At 48.8% G+C, this 17,642-nt stretch overlaps 1 protein-coding gene across 14 annotated transcripts in view; it reads right to left on the bottom strand.

Moving 5' to 3' along the window:
• Nucleotides 1–17,642, bottom strand: part of ADD1 (adducin 1) — a 161,335-nt gene that overhangs the window by 79,424 nt on the left and 64,269 nt on the right. For all 14 annotated transcript variants that reach the window (XM_075346821.1, XM_075346827.1, XM_075346832.1 and 11 more), the window contains exons 3-5: nucleotides 12,807–12,969; nucleotides 10,654–10,805; nucleotides 1,164–1,244 (exon numbers count right to left, since the gene is read on the bottom strand). In XM_075346821.1, the coding sequence (XP_075202936.1) occupies nucleotides 1,164–1,244; nucleotides 10,654–10,805; nucleotides 12,807–12,969 (396 nt within the window). The remainder of the gene's footprint in view (nucleotides 1–1,163; nucleotides 1,245–10,653; nucleotides 10,806–12,806; nucleotides 12,970–17,642) is intronic.

Genomic DNA, 17,642 nt, shown 5'->3' with positions numbered 1-17,642 from the left:
TCCCACACTCCAAAACATACTCGTAGGGAACCTAGATTGTGAGCCCCAATGGGGACAGTGTTGCCAATGTATGTAAAGCTCTATGGAATTAATAGCGCTACATAAATGAATAAATATTATATTATATATACACATACATTTGACTTTTAGGTGAAATTTCAGAATGATCCCATAATGCCCTCTAAAGTTTTGAGGTGACCTTAATGTGGACCTTCTCTACACTTTTGGATGCCCATGTTCAACTATTCAGGGTTTCAGTACTTTTTGCACAACTTGCTATTCTCTAACAAACTTAAAAAGGGAACCTGTCACCAGGTTTGTCCCCTATAAGCTGCGGCCACCACCAGTGCGCTCTTATATAGAGCATTCTACAATACTGTATATAAAAGTCCAGGCCGCTGCTTATAAACGTAAAAAACAGCTTATACTTGCCCATGGGGCTCATTGGTCTCGATCCAGCACCTCCTCTCTTCTGATCACGATCGTCCTGCTTGTTTTGTGTGGATGACGCACCCTACATCATCTGCACAGAAACCTCCATTGCGCTACTTTTTTCCGCGCAGATCATTGTATTGTAGTGCAAATGTGTGGTCGGTTTGTGACCTTTCTCTGCACATTACAATACTTTGCGCTGCCAACAGCAGGGGAGAAAGAAGTGCGCAGGATGGCAATGGAGGCATCTGTGTGGATGACATAGGATAGCGATCGCAAGAAGAGAGCGGGTGCTGGGCCATGTGGCACAATACGGCGCTAATGAAAGTCTATGTGGGAAAAAACGCAACCAGCGGCAAAATGAAAAAAGAAAAATCGGTTGCGTTTTTTTTCTGCAGAGCGCCGTATTGTGTTGCATGGCAAAAACCAGATGTGTGAAAGCAGCCTTAATAAAAGTTAAAAACAAATATATATTTTACACACGCATACACACGTATGCATAACATTTAGTATGTATAGTTATTTTTGCACAAATCTGTATACCGGTATGCAATGCAACATTCACACATCTCCCCATCATCCACATATATGACACTATATTTATTTATAGAAATCGCCATAAAGGATTTTTTTTTTTTTTTAATCATAATCAGTATTGATAACCCGGCCAATCACAGTCTGGATGTGGACGGCTTCTTGCAAGTTAATGGACTTCAAAAGACAAAACTTACCAAACTAGAGGCGGTGACTTCACTGTAGAGGAGCCCGAAGGGAACAATCAGGAAGTGCTCCTGCTCCGAACTGACTCTGACCTGCGGCAGACAACGCGGGGTCACAAGCATTTAGTGGCTGCAGGAACCGGATTGCATTTTACATCATGGTTAGAAAGTAACATTACTTAATTGTACTAGAATTACACTTTATCATATGATCTAAGTGAGGGGAATATGGGCGAGTGTACAGGAGGCAGTATGAGACTGATCGGCTTATCCAGCGCCTGTCATTGCTCCGAAAGAGGAAGGAGTCGGTCAGCCGCCACCTGCTGCACATCTGTCCTATTACAGTAGCGTGCCCGCTCGACTGGATCAGACCTCCCCCACCCACAATTGTCAGATGATCACTAAACTGTGGAGGTCTCGGTTATGGAAACACTTAGGAAAAAGGTGGAGGAGAGAGAAAATTTTCATTCATGTTGTTAATAATTCTAACACTATAAATATAGCTACAATTAACTAACGAAGGAAGAGCGAGTTAAAGAGGCGTTACCATCCACAAGTGATGGGATATTGCCAGAATATGCCATCATGCCTTTATGGTTGTTAGGGGTCCTCTGGCGCCCCACTAATCAGTGCAACATTCCCTTCATTCTGATAATCAATGGGGTCTTTGTCATGAGACCCACAATGATCCTAAAGTGAGCGGGTGGGATACCCAAGATAATCATGAAAAGGGAGTACTCTTTTAACACTAGAACTACTGGACTCGTGACACCTATATAGAAATACATGGTGCAAAGTAGTCAAAATGACTACCTCAGTAGTTCTAGTGTAAAAGAATTAAAAAAAAAAAAAAAAGACTTGATCTCCGTTTCAAAATGAGCAATTTGTGTGCTTATTTTATTCTTATCGTGAGGTAGTTTTTTTCTCTTAAATCCGCCATACAGTTCTAGAATTATGGGCCTTTTATTTAATAACTTTCGTGCCCTTCTAGGAGGTGTGGCTCACAGGTAATCGTGCAGAGCAGCCTAAAGCCACGCCCCAGAGGATCCTACGAGCCACGCCCCAGAGGATCCTACGAGCCACGCCCCAGAGGATCCTACGAGCCACACCCTCTTGAAAAAGAAAAAAAAATAGCACCAAATTCAAAGCCCATATCTCTGGAACTGTATGGAGGACTAAAACAAAAAAAAAAAAAAAAAAGTTTGTTTTGGGGTGCAGCGGTAATAAAATAAGAGCATAAATTGCACACTCTTTGCCTCGTGACAAGTCCTCTAAGTTGCATCGAACAGATCTTTGCTACCTATAGGGATTGTGTCTCACCAATCATTTCCAGATGGTAATTTATAGTGATCAGCGATCATGCTAATTACTGCTCATTACTCAAATCGGGGTGCTCGGGTACTAAGCAGAGTATAGCAGGTGCTCGGATATTTTGTCCGTGAAACAACGACCACAACGCACAGGCTTGCTTCACTGGATGATGTGGCCAAGCAACCCAGGGAGAGGCATTCGCAGTCTCTGTATGGCTTTCCTGGGGTATAAAACAATGTTTTCAGACATAGTATGACCAAAGAAAAAAAAAAAACAAAACAAAAACCTCCCTCCTGCTGGAAATGCTCTGTTGATGGCGAAGATCCAAAGAGGCCAATCATTGACTTTCCATAATGCAGGTTACTCGCGTAGAGCTTGTCGGAGCGTTTGACCTGCTCGGATCGAGTAAGGATCATTTCAGTGCTCGCTCATCACTTAGTAAGGAACACAGGGGAGGACATTTATATACTAGGTGAACATCTCACGACAGACTCAGACAGTCCTGGGGGTGTCAAGCAGTCTCCCTTTACGAAAATAAGAGGCACTGAACCACCCCTTTATATTAAATTTCTCTACACCCTGGCTCCTAAGAAGGGAATTTTGTTACTTACCGTAAATTCCTTTTCTTCTAGCTCCTATTGGGAGACCCAGACGATTGGGTGTATAGCACTGCCTCCGGAGGCCACACAAAGCAATTACACTAAAAAGTGTAAGGCCCCTCCCCTTCTGGCTATACACCCCCAGTGGGATCACTGGCTCACCAGTTTTAGTGCAAAAGCAAGAAGGAGGAAAGCCAATAACTGGTTTAAACAAATTCACTCCGAAGTAACCTCGGAGAACTGAAAACCATTCAACATGAACAACATGTGTACCCGAAAAACAACCAAAAATCCCGAAGGACAACAGGGCGGGTGCTGGGTCTCCCAATAGGAGCTAGAAGAAAAGGAATTTACGGTAAGTAACAAAATTCCCTTCTTCTTCGGCGCTCCATTGGGAGACCCAGACGATTGGGACGTCCAAAAGCTGTCCCTGGGTGGGTAAAGAAATACCTCATGTTAGAGCTGCAAAGACAGCCCTCCCCTACGGGGAGGCAACTGCCGCCTGCAGGACTCTTCTACCTAGGCTGGCGTCCGCCGAAGCATAGGTACGCACCTGATAATGTTTGGTGAAAGTGTGCAGACTCGACCAGGTAGCTGCCTGGCACACCTGTTGAGCCGTAGCCTGGTGACGCAATGCCCAGGACGTACCCACGGCTCTGGTAGAATGGGCCTTCAGCCCTGATGGAACCGGAAGCCCAGCAGAACGGTAGGCCTCAAGAATTGGTTCTTTGATCCATCGAGCCAGGGTGGCCTTAGAAGCCTGCGACCCCTTGCGCTTACCAGCGACAAGGACAAGAGTGCATCAGAGCGGCGCAGGGGCGCCGTGCGAGAAATGTAGATTCTGAGTGCTCTCACCAGATCTAACAAATGTAAATCCTTTTCATACCGGTGAACCGGATGAGGACAAAAGGAAGGTAAGGAGATATCCTGATTAATATGAAACGAGGATACTACCTTAGGGAGAAACTCCTGAATGGGGCGCAGCACTACCTTGTCCTGGTGGACCACCAGGAAGGGAGCCTTGGATGACAGCGCTGCTAGCTCAGACACTCTCCGAAGAGACGTGATCGCTACCAGAAAGGCCACTTTCTGTGATAGTCGAGAGAGTGAAACATCCGTCAGAGACTCGAAAGGCGGCTTCTGGAGAGCAACTAGTACCCTGTTCAGATCCCATGGATCTAACGGCCGCTCGTACGGGGGGACGATATGACAAACCCCCTGCAGGAATGTGCGTACCTGCGGACGTCGTGCTAGACGCTTCTGAAAAAACACCAATAGCGCCGAGACTTGCCCTTTAAGGGAGCCGAGCGACAAGCCCTTTTCCAACCCAGATTGCAGGAAGGAAAGAAAAGTAGGCAATGCCAATGGCCAGGGGGACACTCCTTGTACAGAGCACCAGTAAAAGAAAATCTTCCACTTCCGTGGTAGATCTTAGCAGACGTGGGCTTCATAGCCTGTCTCATGGTGGCAACGACCCCTTGGGATAATCCTGAGGACACTAGGATCTAGGACGCAATGGCCACACAGTAGGTTCAGGGCCGTAGAATTCAGATGGAAAAACGGCCCTTGGGACAGTAAGTCTGGCCGGTCTGGTAGTGCCCACGGTTGACCGACCGTGAGATGCCTGTCGCCAGAGCTCTTTGATCGTCATGAAAACCGGGACCTTGCTGTTGTGCCGATTCGTGAAACCCGTCCGGGTGCAAAGACCATTCTCCTGCGTCCACGCCCTGGTGACTGAGGAAGTCTGCTTCCCAGTTTTCTACGCCCGGGATGTGAACTGCGGATATGGTGTATGCTCTGTCTTCCACCCCTAGCAGAATCCGGCGGACTTCCTGGGAGGCTCGCCGACTGCGTAGTCCGCCTTGGTGGTTGATGTATGCCACCGCTATGGATTGTCCGACTGAATTCGGATCTGTTTGCCTTCCAGCCACTGCAGGAAGTCTTGCAGGGCAATATACACTGCCCAGAGCTCCAGACAATTGATCTGAAGAGTGGACTCCTCTGAAGAGAGTCCTTGATCGTCTGAGAAAGGGGGACGTTCCTGTGTAGGGACATCGACTTCCCCTCCCATTAGCGAAGAATGTTCTATTGAAGTGGACGCAGATGAAACTGCGTGAAAGGGACTGCCTCTGGATGAGGTGTCTCCTTGAAGGAGAGACTGCACCCCCGTCTGTAGTGACCGCTGTTTGTCCAGTGGAAGCTTCACCATCGCTGAGAGAGTGTGAAACCCCAAGCTAAGATATGCCAGCGATTGGGTTTAACTTTGAAAAGTTGAGGACCCACCCGAAACTCTGGGAAGTCTCCAGCGCCATGTTCAGGCTGTGTTGGCATGCCTCTTAAAAGAGTGCCTTGACAAGTAGATGGTCTAAGTAAGGGATCACAGGGTGACCCTGAGAGTGTGGGAGTGGTCCCACTGCTGCCATGAACTTGGTGAAAACCCGTGGGGCTGTCGCCAGACCGAAGGGTAGGGCTACGAACCGAAGATGCTCGTCTTCAATAACGAATCGTAGCAAACGCCGGTGCTCTGGAGCAATCGGCACGTGGAGATAAGCATCCTGATGTCTATTGATGCTAGGAAATCTCCTTGAGACATTGAGGCAATGACGGAGCGGAGGGATTCCATCCGGAACCGCCTGGTTTTCACGTGCTTGTTGAGCAGTTTAAGGTCCAGAACGGAACGGAAGGAGTCGTCCTATCTTGTCACCCCGACCAGATCGGAGTAAAAAGTGTCTCTTGTTCCTGAGGAGGAACCGGGATTACGACTCCTACTGCCTGCAGAAGAGCCTCGGCTCGGCCGGTGAGGAAGTTTTTGCGACAAACTGTCTCTCACCCACCGGCCATTGACCTGTGGCAGTTAAATGTCGCTAAAGCGGGGGAGTCTGCCACCGACCGCGGACGCGGAGAGAGAGGGCAGAAAGTCATGAGGAAACCGCCTTGGTAGCGGTTCCTCCGGCTGCCTTCTCCGGGCGTGATTGAGCCCGCCAGGAACCTGCGCCCCTCTGAGCCTTTTGAGTCCTGTTGGACGAGGGCAATTGGGACGTGCCCGAGCCTGGGAAGGACCGAAACCTCGACTGTCCCTTCTCCTGATGGGTCTTGTTTGATAGCTGGGGTAAGGAAGAATCCGTACCCTTGGACAGTTGAATGGTTTAATCCAACCGCTCACGAAACAGTCTGTCACCAGATAAAGGCAATCTGGTTAAGCACTTTTGTGGAAGCAGCATCTGCTCCAATCCCTTAACACTAGGAGCGTAACAACACGGAGTTGGCGGACGCCACTGACGTACGGCTCGTAGAGTCCAGGACAGCATAAACAGCTTGAGTCGCAATGCCGACATTGCGAGGTGAAGGACGCTACTGCGGCCAAGATGTACATGTGACCGCGTCCCTCTGCGCAATACTAGCTGAAACAGCTTGGAGTGCCTCTATGGCTGCGAATGCCGGGGCAACCGACCCGCCGATAGCTTCATAGACAGATTGCAACTAGAGGGCTATCTGTCTGTCAATGGCATCTTTAAGTGAAGTCCCATCTTCCACTGCAACTATAGATCTAGCCGCAAGCCTGGAGATTGGGGGATCCACCCTTGGAGCGCTTGAGCACGTCAGGGGGGAAGAGACAACGCGTATCCTCAATACGGTTGAAGAAACGCTTATCGGGATAAGCGTGGTGTTCCTGGACTGCTTCTCTGGAGTCAGAGTGACCAGAAAAGTACTCAATATACGCTTGAGATACCGAAATAGGGATTTCTTCTGCTGTGAAGCTGACCCCTCCACTGGAGGAGTTGAGGGAGAAATACCCAACCTTCCATTGATGGACGCTATAAGATTATTCACTATAGCGTCACCATCCGGTGTATCCGGATTGAGAGCGGTCTCAGGATCAGAGTCCTGAACAGCTACGTCTGCATCATCATACAGAGAGTACTGTGATGAAGTCGAGGGCCGTTCTTAGGGAGCTCGCTTAGGCCGTCTGGGACTGTCGTCCGTGTCAGAGCATGCACTCTGGGATGCATGGGACCCTCCTGGAGCCATGATTTGTTTCGAAATCAGGGTGGCCAGGGGCATTGAATCAACATTGCCCAAGGTCTGTCTGGACTGCAAAGTCTGTAAGATGTTAGTCATAGTCACAGACAATATATCAGCGGAAACTGCAACTCCGTCCCTGTCCCTGGACAGGGATCACAGGTGGTTCTTTTGGCCACCTGTAGCAGAGACCCCGTTGAGTAATTGCACACACTGGGGGTCCTGGAACAGTATCGCATGCAGTACAAGCAGCATAGAAAGCCTGTGCCTTGGCACCCATGCTTTTTTTTTTTTTTTTTTTTTATTTTTGCTGTTGCTGTCTAGCCATCTAGGAGCATTAGCCAAGAATAGTGACCGTACAGTGCAATGTATAGCATACAAGCATGAAGTACAATAAACACTTCAGCACATGCAGTACAAGGAGCATAGAAAGCCTGTGCCTTGGCACCTTTGCTTTTCTGCTGCCGTTGTCTAGTTATTCAGGAGCATTAGCCAAGAAAAGCGACATACAGTGAATGTATAGCATACAAGCATGAAAATAACCACTGCAGCACATGCAATCCAAGCAGCATTGAAAGCTTGTGCCTTAGCACCCTTGCTTTTCTGCTGCTGTTGTCTAGTCATCAAGGAGCATTAGCCAAGAATAGCGACATGCAGTGAATGTACAAGCATGAAAATAAACTCTGCAGTACATGCAATCCAAGCAGCATTGAAAGCTTGTGCCTTAGCACCATTGCTGTTTGCTGCCGCTGTCTAGCCATCTAGGCGGGTAGACAGCCAAGAATAGCCCTTACAGTGCAATGTAAAGCATACAAGCATAAAGGACACATGACACTGCAACACATGCAAGACAAGCAGCATATAGAGTCTGTGCTTTAGCACCCCTGATCTTTTGCTGCTGTTTCTAGGTCTGCATCCTGAATAGCGACCGTACAAAAATACAACAGGACACTTCGGCATTAGTGGGTCAGCACTTTAGTTGCCGCTTACCGCCCGCACAAAAGCGGGTGTGTGGCGCCGGAATCCTGTGCTGGTAGTCAGCGCTTGTCTCAGTTTTCCCGCTCTGCGTGCCGGAATGGCTGCCGGCGTCCAGAGGAGAGGGGCGGGCCGAGGGCGTGCCCGAGACAAGAGCGGGAACCCGGCGCCCACTGTGTCTAGTGAAGGGGCTGGAGAATGCAAATAAGGCTCCAGCCCTCGGCGCTGCTATAGAACAGCGTCTCTCCCTTTCCCTGAGTGACAGGGTGGGGGCGGGAACGAAGCGGCGCTAGGCCGCAAAAGCCGGGGACTAAAGTTAGAGGCGCCGCCGCCGTAAAAGCGCGGTCGGCGCGTCCCCGGTGCACTACAAGTCGCAGCTGCGCCGCCGCTCCAGGGGCGGTCGGCGCGGCGGTCCCCACACGTAAAGTCCCCCAGTAATCTGCAGGGACTATAAGCCCAGCGCACAGCGCTACAGTCCCCGGCGCACTAGCACACCCAGCAAGCCTGGAGTGTGCGTGGCCTGCCATACGGGGACACAGAGTACCTGAAAGTTGCAGAGCCTTGTCCCTGAACGGCACTCCCGCTCCACATCCAGCAGGTTCTATGGGTCTGTGGATGGAGCCCGGCCTCAGGGCTTGGTGGCCGGAAAGATCCCACTTCCTCAGAGCCCCTCAGGGGGATGGGGAAGGAAAACAGCATGTGGGCTCCAGCCTCCGTACCAGCAATAGGTACCTCAACCTTACAAACCGCAAGTGGGGTGAGAAGGGAGCATGCTGGGGGCCCTAGTATGGGCCCTCTTTTCTTCCATCCGACATAGTCAGCAGCTACTGCTGACTAAACAGTGGAGCTTATGCATGGATGTCTGACCTCCTTCGCACAAAGCAGAAAACTGGTGAGCCAGTGATCCCACTGGGGGTGTATAGCCAGAAGGGGAGGGGCCTTACACTTTTTAGTGTAATTGCTTTGTGTGGCCTCCGGAGGCAGTGCTATACACCCAATCGTCTGGGTCTCCCAATGGAGCGCCGAAGAAAAATTAATAGATATAACTAATTAGGGGAAAAGACAACGAAGCTAATGTAAAAGAAAAAAAAAAAAAGTGTTATCAGTTGGTGTGATGACAGGATACGCAGCCCAGAGAGTAGCTTAGGTTTCGTGTGACGGAGGAATGAAGTGGAGCGACTTCTTACAACGACCTTCACGTTTTCATTTGACTTTTCCTAGTTTTGCAATGAGAACTTTGCTTTACAGCCTTAAAAGCAACTTTGGCTGCGATCCATGATATATAACAGGGACGTTTCTAGGTTTATCATTATCAATTTATTCGCTTATCGAATGATAAAGCATCTATCTTCATCGAAAGGTGTGGTAAGGTCAAAGGAAAAAGGGACAGAGAGTCTCTTGCGGTGGTTTTTATAGCAGATATGAAAACAAGTTACTTATTACTTTTAACACTTTATGGTACAATTTTACTGTATGAACACTTTTGATCAGTGGAGGTCTGGGTACAGAGAGCCCTACCGATTGCAGAGAGCCCCACCGATTGCACAGTGGAGAAATATAGCAGCACGGGTTGCTTCCTTCCAAGAATGAACTCTATAGAAAGTTTTTGAGCCCACCTTCAGTCTTGTAGGAGAGCAGCCCTAATCTGGGGGCTTTGCTCCTTTGTTTTAATAAAAAAAAAAAAAAAGTTATTAAAATGGTTACCATATTTTTCATTCTAAAAAGACACTAGATTATAAAACGCACCCCAAATTTGAAGGAGGAAAATAGGAAAACATTTTTACTGTTAAAATGAGGGTCCGTCTTATAATCCTAGTGACTCTTATATTAGCTCACCAGGGAGAGCGTCGGTGGTGGAGCGGCTCAGGAAGGTGACAAGATGCAGGGTTGGCAATGCTGCGGCGTCAGAGGAGGGGGTGTCGAGGCTCAGGAGTGTCAGTGGAGGGAGGGTCAGCAATACGGCAGACTCGTGGGGTGTCTTGGCAGCGGGTACTATTGATCTGCCGGCAGGCTGCGGGCTCTATTGACTCACCGGCGTTTGGAGAGATTGACTTCAATGGCAGCGGAGGTGGTGTGTGCTGAGATTGGCCTCTGAGGCCAATTTTATGAAGTCCATCGCATCAACCGCCGGCAATTCAAAGCAGCTTGTTGGTGGATCAAGGGCGCCCGACGCTACGACACCCCACAAGCCGGCAGTATCGCCGACCCTACGTCCACTGACCCTACTGAGCTGCTCCACTGCAGTGACACCCCCTCCTCTGTGCCCTCAGTATCGTCGACCCTATGTCCACTGACCCTACCGAGCTGTTCCACTGCAGTGACACCCCCTCCTCTGTGCCCTCAGTATCGTCGACCCTATGTCCACTGACCCTACCGAGCTGTTCCACTGCAGTGACACCCCCTCCTCTGAGCCCTCAGTATCGCCGACCTTGGCCATCACTGCTGCCACAGTAAGCCACATCCAGATATTTTATTTTTGGGGGGGGGGAAGAGATAGTTTTTAGGGAAAAGAGTGTGTCTTATAATCCAGGATTTAAATTAGTTTCTCACTAGTCAAAAGTTAATTTGAAAGCATTATATCCCTGTGTGATACTTACCGTAATGTGATTGTAGATCAGCTGCGACCACCCGAACAGATCGGCTAATCGATAAAACGCGGCCAGCTTACATCTGAGCAGCTTCTCTCCCTTTTCATAAGCGATGGAGTCGGACCCTCTAAGATCATTCACGGGGGTTACCATACCCAAACCTGTAATCAGACACATCGGAGGGTTAAACCCTTCCTTGAACAGACAATATATGAAGCCGGTCTGTATTTCCGCTTTCTCTGCGGAGTTGTAACTTTCCTTTTTACTGAACGGACAGCCCTGCATAATTTATACCACCAGCTTCTCATTACCCGCAGTTATAGATCTCATGAAATGACCTTGCTTTATCCGTGTCTGTCAATACCGCAAAATGAAAAATGTGATACGCAGAGAATGGATCGGAAAAATATGGAAAAAACCTCTCCCATCTAAGTTTCTTCTAATTGCCACTTGATAAAAGCATCCTGGATCTATAAAGAACCCCGGAGTATTTTCGTGGAAAAATTTAGTAATTTTTTATTTTAATAGAACTGAATGAACGCCATAGGACAACCTGTCCATGGACAAAGTGCAGCTCTACCTTGTGTAATAAGGACGTCGGTGCCATAACATTAGAAAGCTCCGGTATTGCAGTTGCTCAACAGCATAAAGTACAAATTAAAAGGTAACCGGTCATCTCAGAAATCGCTATTTTTCTGCAGATATAGGATTAATCTGAAAGTTAGGAGGGTTACAATGCTGCCCGAAACAGCGGCTACCAGGAGAAAAATAACTTATGTCTTCCTGGGAGCCGCTGGCTTTCACTCATGAGCTATAAACACGCCATGCCACTTTGACTGTTCACTCTGCACAGATGACTGAAAGTCGGCCGGCAGCTACAGGGAAGAAAAACCATTTTTTCCTGAAAGCAGCACTTTCAGTAATTAAGCTTTGACACACTATTTACCTGCGGATAGAAATGACAGACCTGAGGAAGTTCGGTTCAGCCGGACCTAAATAGCATTTTCTGAAGAGACTGGTTCCCTTTAAAAGAAGGATTTTTGGGTACTCGCCGTAAAATCTTTCTCCGAATCTTCATTGGAGGACACAGGAAACCATGGGTGTATGCTGCTATTGCTAGGAGGCTGACACTATGCAAATGAAAAAGTTGGCTCCTCCCCGGCAGTGCACACCCCACCGACCGGGGCTAAGCTGATCAGTTAGTGTAAAAGCAGTAGAAGAAGCGTTGAGAGATTCAGACTGGATGAACCTAAGAAAGGCACAGAAGGGCGGGAGCTGTGTCCCCCAATGAAGACTCAAGAGAAAGTGATTTCACGGCGAGTACACAAAAATCCTTCTCTCGTTTTGGTGGTCGACACAGGAAACCATGGGACGTCCTAAAGCAGTTCCAGAGGGTGGGAAGAAAATGATTATGAGTACCAGGCAGGGAAACAGAATCCTAAAACGGAACCAGTCACTACCGGAGAAGCTAAAAAGTCTAGGTCAAAAAGACAGAGCGGGGTACCCTTAGGAAGGAGAAACATGAATCCTCCTTCATATGAAAAAATAAAAATGTAAAAAGATGTAAAAAAAACCTGGGCTGAAGTCCCCCATGTCTGCCTCCTGCGGACACTAAGCAAAAACAGATAAGCTTAGCTCCGGTCGGTGGGGTGTGTACTGCCGGGGAAGTGCCAACTTTTTGATTTTCATAGTGTCAGCCCCCTAGAGCCAGCAGCATACACCCATGGTTTCCTGTGCCCCCCAATGAAACAAGAGAGAAAGTCAAATCAAGCTCTCCAGGTTTATCAAAAAGTACGGACTACCCTTTGGTTAGTCCATCTACATCACGCCGGTGTGGATCTGACTCTCAGGAACCCTTGAAGGGGCCACTTAAATTGAGCTAAAGCCACACACTTGCTAAGAAAAGTACAGCGCTGTGCAGTACGGATCAAAGTAAATGTAGTGAAGAATAATTATCAGAACATTGGCCCCCAATGCTCCGATTTGGACAACGGATACCACAATTTTGAAAGCCTGGGAAAACAATGTTTTAGGTTGTATTCCCACAGTGAGCAAACGCAGCCTTTTCCATCGTATTTCATAACCCAATCTCATGCGAGCCTCCGACATTATTTACATTTCATCCCTCATGCTTTTTCAGGATATCAGTATGGCGCACTCACTCAAGTTTAATGCAGCCATCCCGCCTTGAGGAGCTGAGGGGTAAACACTTGGTACCGTCGTGGTCATGAAGTCTGCGATCTGTTGTAGGGCCAGCAAACCAGTTGGGTTTTTTCCCTTCTTCAGTTGGTCTTGGATCATGGTTTCCAGTTCATCACAGAATGCCTGGAAAACCAAATAAAAAAAAGTTAGTGGCAAATAAAAAAAACAAAACAAAAACCCAAAACACCACACAACAAAATACACACAAACACTTTAGTTTTAAACTCCCCTGGAGATACACAAGGATACAGGATTACTTGTGTCTGCTGATGAACCCCTCAGCTTTACGCCAATTTGAGAAGCCAATTATTTGGTCACAACCCCCGCGCTCCTACTGAACTAGACCTGAATTCCTGTAGGTTTGTAGCTTTGCACTGAGCTGCATCTGCTGAACGGAATTATACTTCTTTTCGGTCTGGTTTCTGCTGTTCTTTGAAAGTCACAATTTCCATACAGGAGGCTTTTGCGAAGAAGGCTCATACTGGATGGTGACAGGTTATGGGCCCTGCAAAAGCAGACACCAGTGCGACGTGAGCGTCTGTAGAAAACTAGTAGCGTTGGTAGTGGGCAACACAAATGGGGGAATCATCCTCTGCACCCTTTTTACTTTTACTATTTAAAAAAAAAAAAGGCTTAAGCTTTACAGGATTTGCCCAATGACAAGTTATTAAATCAGTGTTAGTCCAAGCGCTGGGACCTGCATCGATCCTACAGAACGGCGTCTCCATTCATTCCCTAGGCGCCTCCGGAGCGCTGTGGTGTGTCAAAATGCTAGAAACAACTTCTGTGCGTTTTAAATGTTTTTTTTCCTTGCGTTTTGGATCAGTTTTTATAAAAAAAAAAAAAAAGCATGCGTTTTCCCAGGAAGTGAGGTCAAGAGGTTCCTTTCAAAAAAAGCCTGAGTGTAGGTTCACACGTGGCATTTTTGTAGTGCACTTTAAGTAGTGCGATTGGTGCGCAAAACAGGAGCTCTAAAAACGTATGCGAAACAGCTGTGTGTGGTCCGTGTCTCTCCACCTCTCCCTAATATGCCTTTTTTTTACTTTGAGATTAAAACAAGAATCTTCTGCATAAAGCACGGGTGAGTGCCTTCTATTCCTTCCACTTTTGATTGTTATAGGCTTGATCTTTGAAGTTGCACCGCCAGTTGCAGATCCATACTAAGGAGTGCGGTTTCTGTTCACCGTGACCGGTGGAAAAGTGTTTTAATCACTGGCTGGGAGCTGTGCTCGGCTTCTCCTTGTAACTTCAGTAAAAACGTATGTAAAAATGCAACAAACAAGTGTATCACACGTATTTTTTTTTTTTTACACATTCATTAAATCTGCTGTATTTTCGGAGGGGGGAGGGGGGAGAGGCGCACCTTTATTTATTTGTATCCGCGTCAATTAAGACGCAAATGCAGACAAACTGCGGCGGCCGGGCACAGAGAGCTGATTGACCCCGGAACTTCCGGGATCACAGGCGCGCCAATCAGCTCCTTCCTCTGTGCTGCGTCAAATGCTGTGTGGATTTCACATGCAGAGCTCACAGCAGGACGCCGCAGAGGACGCCGCGATGGAAGCCGGTGTCAGAAGAGGATACTCACATGAGCCAGGAAGATTACGGCGGGCCCTGGAGCAGGTAAGTGCTCGCAGAGCTGAAGATTCATAAGGAGCGTGGGGGTGTCTCTAATGCAGACTGGAGATCTGCGTATGGGGTGGGAGGAGAGAGGCTGATACTGGGGGAGACTTGGGGAAAGAGAAGCTGATACTGGGGGAGGCTGGGAGGAGAGAGTATGATGTTGTGGAAGGCTGGGATGGGGGGAGGCTGACGCTGGGGGAGGCTGGGAGGAGGGAGGCTGATGCTGAGGGAGGCTGATGCTGGGGGAGGCTGGGAGGAGAGAGGCTGACGCTGGGGGAGGCTGGGAGGAGGGAGGCTGATGCTGAGGGAGTCTGATGCTGGGGGAGGCTGGGAGGAGAGGCGCTGATGCTGGGGGAGGCTGGGATGAGAGAGGCTGATGCTGGGGGAGGCTGGGATGAGAGAGGCTGATGCTGCGGGAGGCTGGGATGAGAGAGGCTGATGCCGAGGGAGGCTGATGCTGGGGGAGGCTGGGAGGAGAGAGGGGGAAGCTGGGGAGGAGAGAGGCAGATGCTGGGGGAGGCTGGGAGGAGAGAGGGGGAAGCTGGGAGGAGAGAGGCTGATGCTGGGGGAGGCTGATGCTGGGAGAGTTTGGGAGGAGAGAGGCTGATGCTGGGGGAGGCTGGGAGGAGAGAGGCTGGTGCTGGGGGAGGCTGATGCTGGTGGAGGCTGGGAGGAGGGAGGCTGATGCTGAGTGAGGCTGGGAGGTGGAGGCTGGGAGGTGGAGGCTGGGAGGTGGAGGCTGGGAGGTGGAGGCTGGGAGGTGGAGGCTGGGAGGTGGAGGCTGGGAGGGGGGAGGCTGGGAGGAGGGAGGCTGGGAGGAGGGAGGCTGGGAGGAGGGAGGCTGATGCTGGGTGAGGCTGGGAGGAGAGAGGCTGATGCTGGGGGGGCTGATGCTGGGGGAGGCTGGGAGGAGTGAGGCTGATGCTGGGAGAAGAGAGGCTGATGCTGGGGGAAGCTGGGGGAGAGAGGCTGATGCTGGGGGAAGCTGGGGGAGAGAGGCTGATGCTGGGGGAAGCTGGGGGGAGAGAGGCTGATGCTGGGGAGGCAGGGGGGAGAGAGGCTGAAGCTGGGGGACGCTGAGGGGGGAAAGAGGTTGATGCTGGGGGGGCTGGGGGGAAAGAGGTTGATGCTGGGGGGAGAGAGGCTGATGCTGGGGGAGAGGCTGCGGGATAGTGCAATGACAAAATCGATGGCGGGGGAGTGTAAGGACTCAGAATGAGAGGGGGGGCAGCATTGGGAGCTCATTATGGAGAAGGGGCAGCATGTGTGGGCTCAGTATGGAGTGGAGCAATGTAGGGGAGTCAATATCAAGAGGGGGGTAGTGTGTGTGTGTGTGTGTGTGTGTGTGTGTGTGTGTGTGTGGGGTGTCTCAGCATAAGCGTTAGTGTGGTGGCCTTAGTATGATGAATGGGGCAGCATGGAGGTGTCATTATGAAAAAGAGGAAGGCAGCATTAGGAGCTCATGGAGAGGGGCAGCATGCATGGGACATTGTGAGGAGGGAACAGCATGCATGGGAAACTGAGGAGGGGGCAGCATGCATGGGCCATTGTGAGGGGGGACAGCATGCATGGGACATTGTGAGGAGGGGGCAGCATGATGTGAGGTCAATGTGCAGATCATATTTCATAATTGAGGAAGGTGTGGTGGGTATAATTTATAAGGGAGGGCAGTGTGTAGTTTATTAGGGGCAGTGTGACAGTCACAGTATATAAGTGGGGACGGTGTGGTGTTAATATTTTATACTCATGCTATGTTTTGATGTGCCCGTGGTGATCCCCATGGGGGGGGGGGGGGTTAGTGCCCTTAGTTTCTCATTGATACTTTTTCAAGTGTTTTACAGAGTAGATCTGCCTTAAACAGATGTCGTGTGCGAAAACTCAGTGTTACGTTGTCAATAAGGGGCGCGACCACTTAAAGTGCCTAGGGCAGCACGAAGGCAAAATACAGCCCTGTAATATATTATATATATATATATACACATATACACACACACACACACACATATACACACACACACACATATACACACACACACATATACACACACACATACACAGTTAGGTCCAGAAATATTTGGACAGTGACACAAGTTTTGTTATTTTAGCGGTTTACAAAAACATGTTCAGAAATACAATGATATATATAATATGGGCTGAAAGTGCACACTCCCAGCTGCAATATGAGAGTTTTCACATCCAAATCGGAGAAAGGGTTTAGGAATCATAGCTCTGTAATGCATAGCCTCCTCTTTTTCAAGGGACCAAAAGTAATTGGACAAGGGACTCTAAGGGCTGCAATTAACTCTGAAGGAGTCTCCCTCGTTAACCTGTAATCAATGAAGTAGTTAAAAGGTCTGGGGTTGATTACAGGTGTGTGGTTTTGCATTTGGAAGCTGTTGCTGTGACCAGACAACATGCGGTCTAAGGAACTCTCAATTGAGGTGAAGCAGAACATCCTGAGGCTGAAAAAAAAAGAAAAATCCATCAGAGAGATAGCAGACATGCTTGGAGTAGCAAAATCAACAGTCGGGTACATTCTGAGAAAAAAGGAATTGACTGGTGAACTTGGGAACTCAAAAAGGCCTGGGCGTCCACGGATGACAACAGTGGTGGATGATCGCCGCATACTTTCTTTGGTGAAGAAGAACCCGTTCACAACATCAACTGAAGTCCAGAACACTCTCAGTGAAGTAGGTGTATCTGTCTCTAAGTCAACAGTAAAGAGAAGACTCCATGAAAGTAAATACAAAGGGTTCACATCTAGATGCAAACCATTCATCAATTCCAAAAATAGACAGGCCAGAGTTAAATTTGCTGAAAAACACCTCATGAAGCCAGCTCAGTTCTGGAAAAGTATTCTATGGACAGATGAGACCAAGATCAACCTGTTCCAGAATGATGGGAAGAAAAAAGTTTGGAGAAGAAAGGGAACGGCACATGATCCAAGGCACACCATATCCTCTGTAAAACATGGTGGAGGCAACGTGATGGCATGGGCATGCATGGCTTTCAATGGCACTGGGTCACTTGTGTTTATTGATGACATAACAGCAGACAAGAGTAGCCGGATGAATTCTGAAGTGTACCGGGATATACTTTCAGCCCAGATTCAGCCAAATGCCGCAAAGTTGATCGGACGGCGCTTCATAGTACAGATGGACAATGACCCCAAG

The sequence above is a fragment of the Anomaloglossus baeobatrachus genome, chromosome 1 (genome assembly GCF_048569485.1).
Source record: "Anomaloglossus baeobatrachus isolate aAnoBae1 chromosome 1, aAnoBae1.hap1, whole genome shotgun sequence".
NCBI lineage: Eukaryota > Metazoa > Chordata > Amphibia > Anura > Aromobatidae > Anomaloglossus > Anomaloglossus baeobatrachus.
This window is presented reverse-complemented; position numbering and strand designations above follow the sequence as displayed.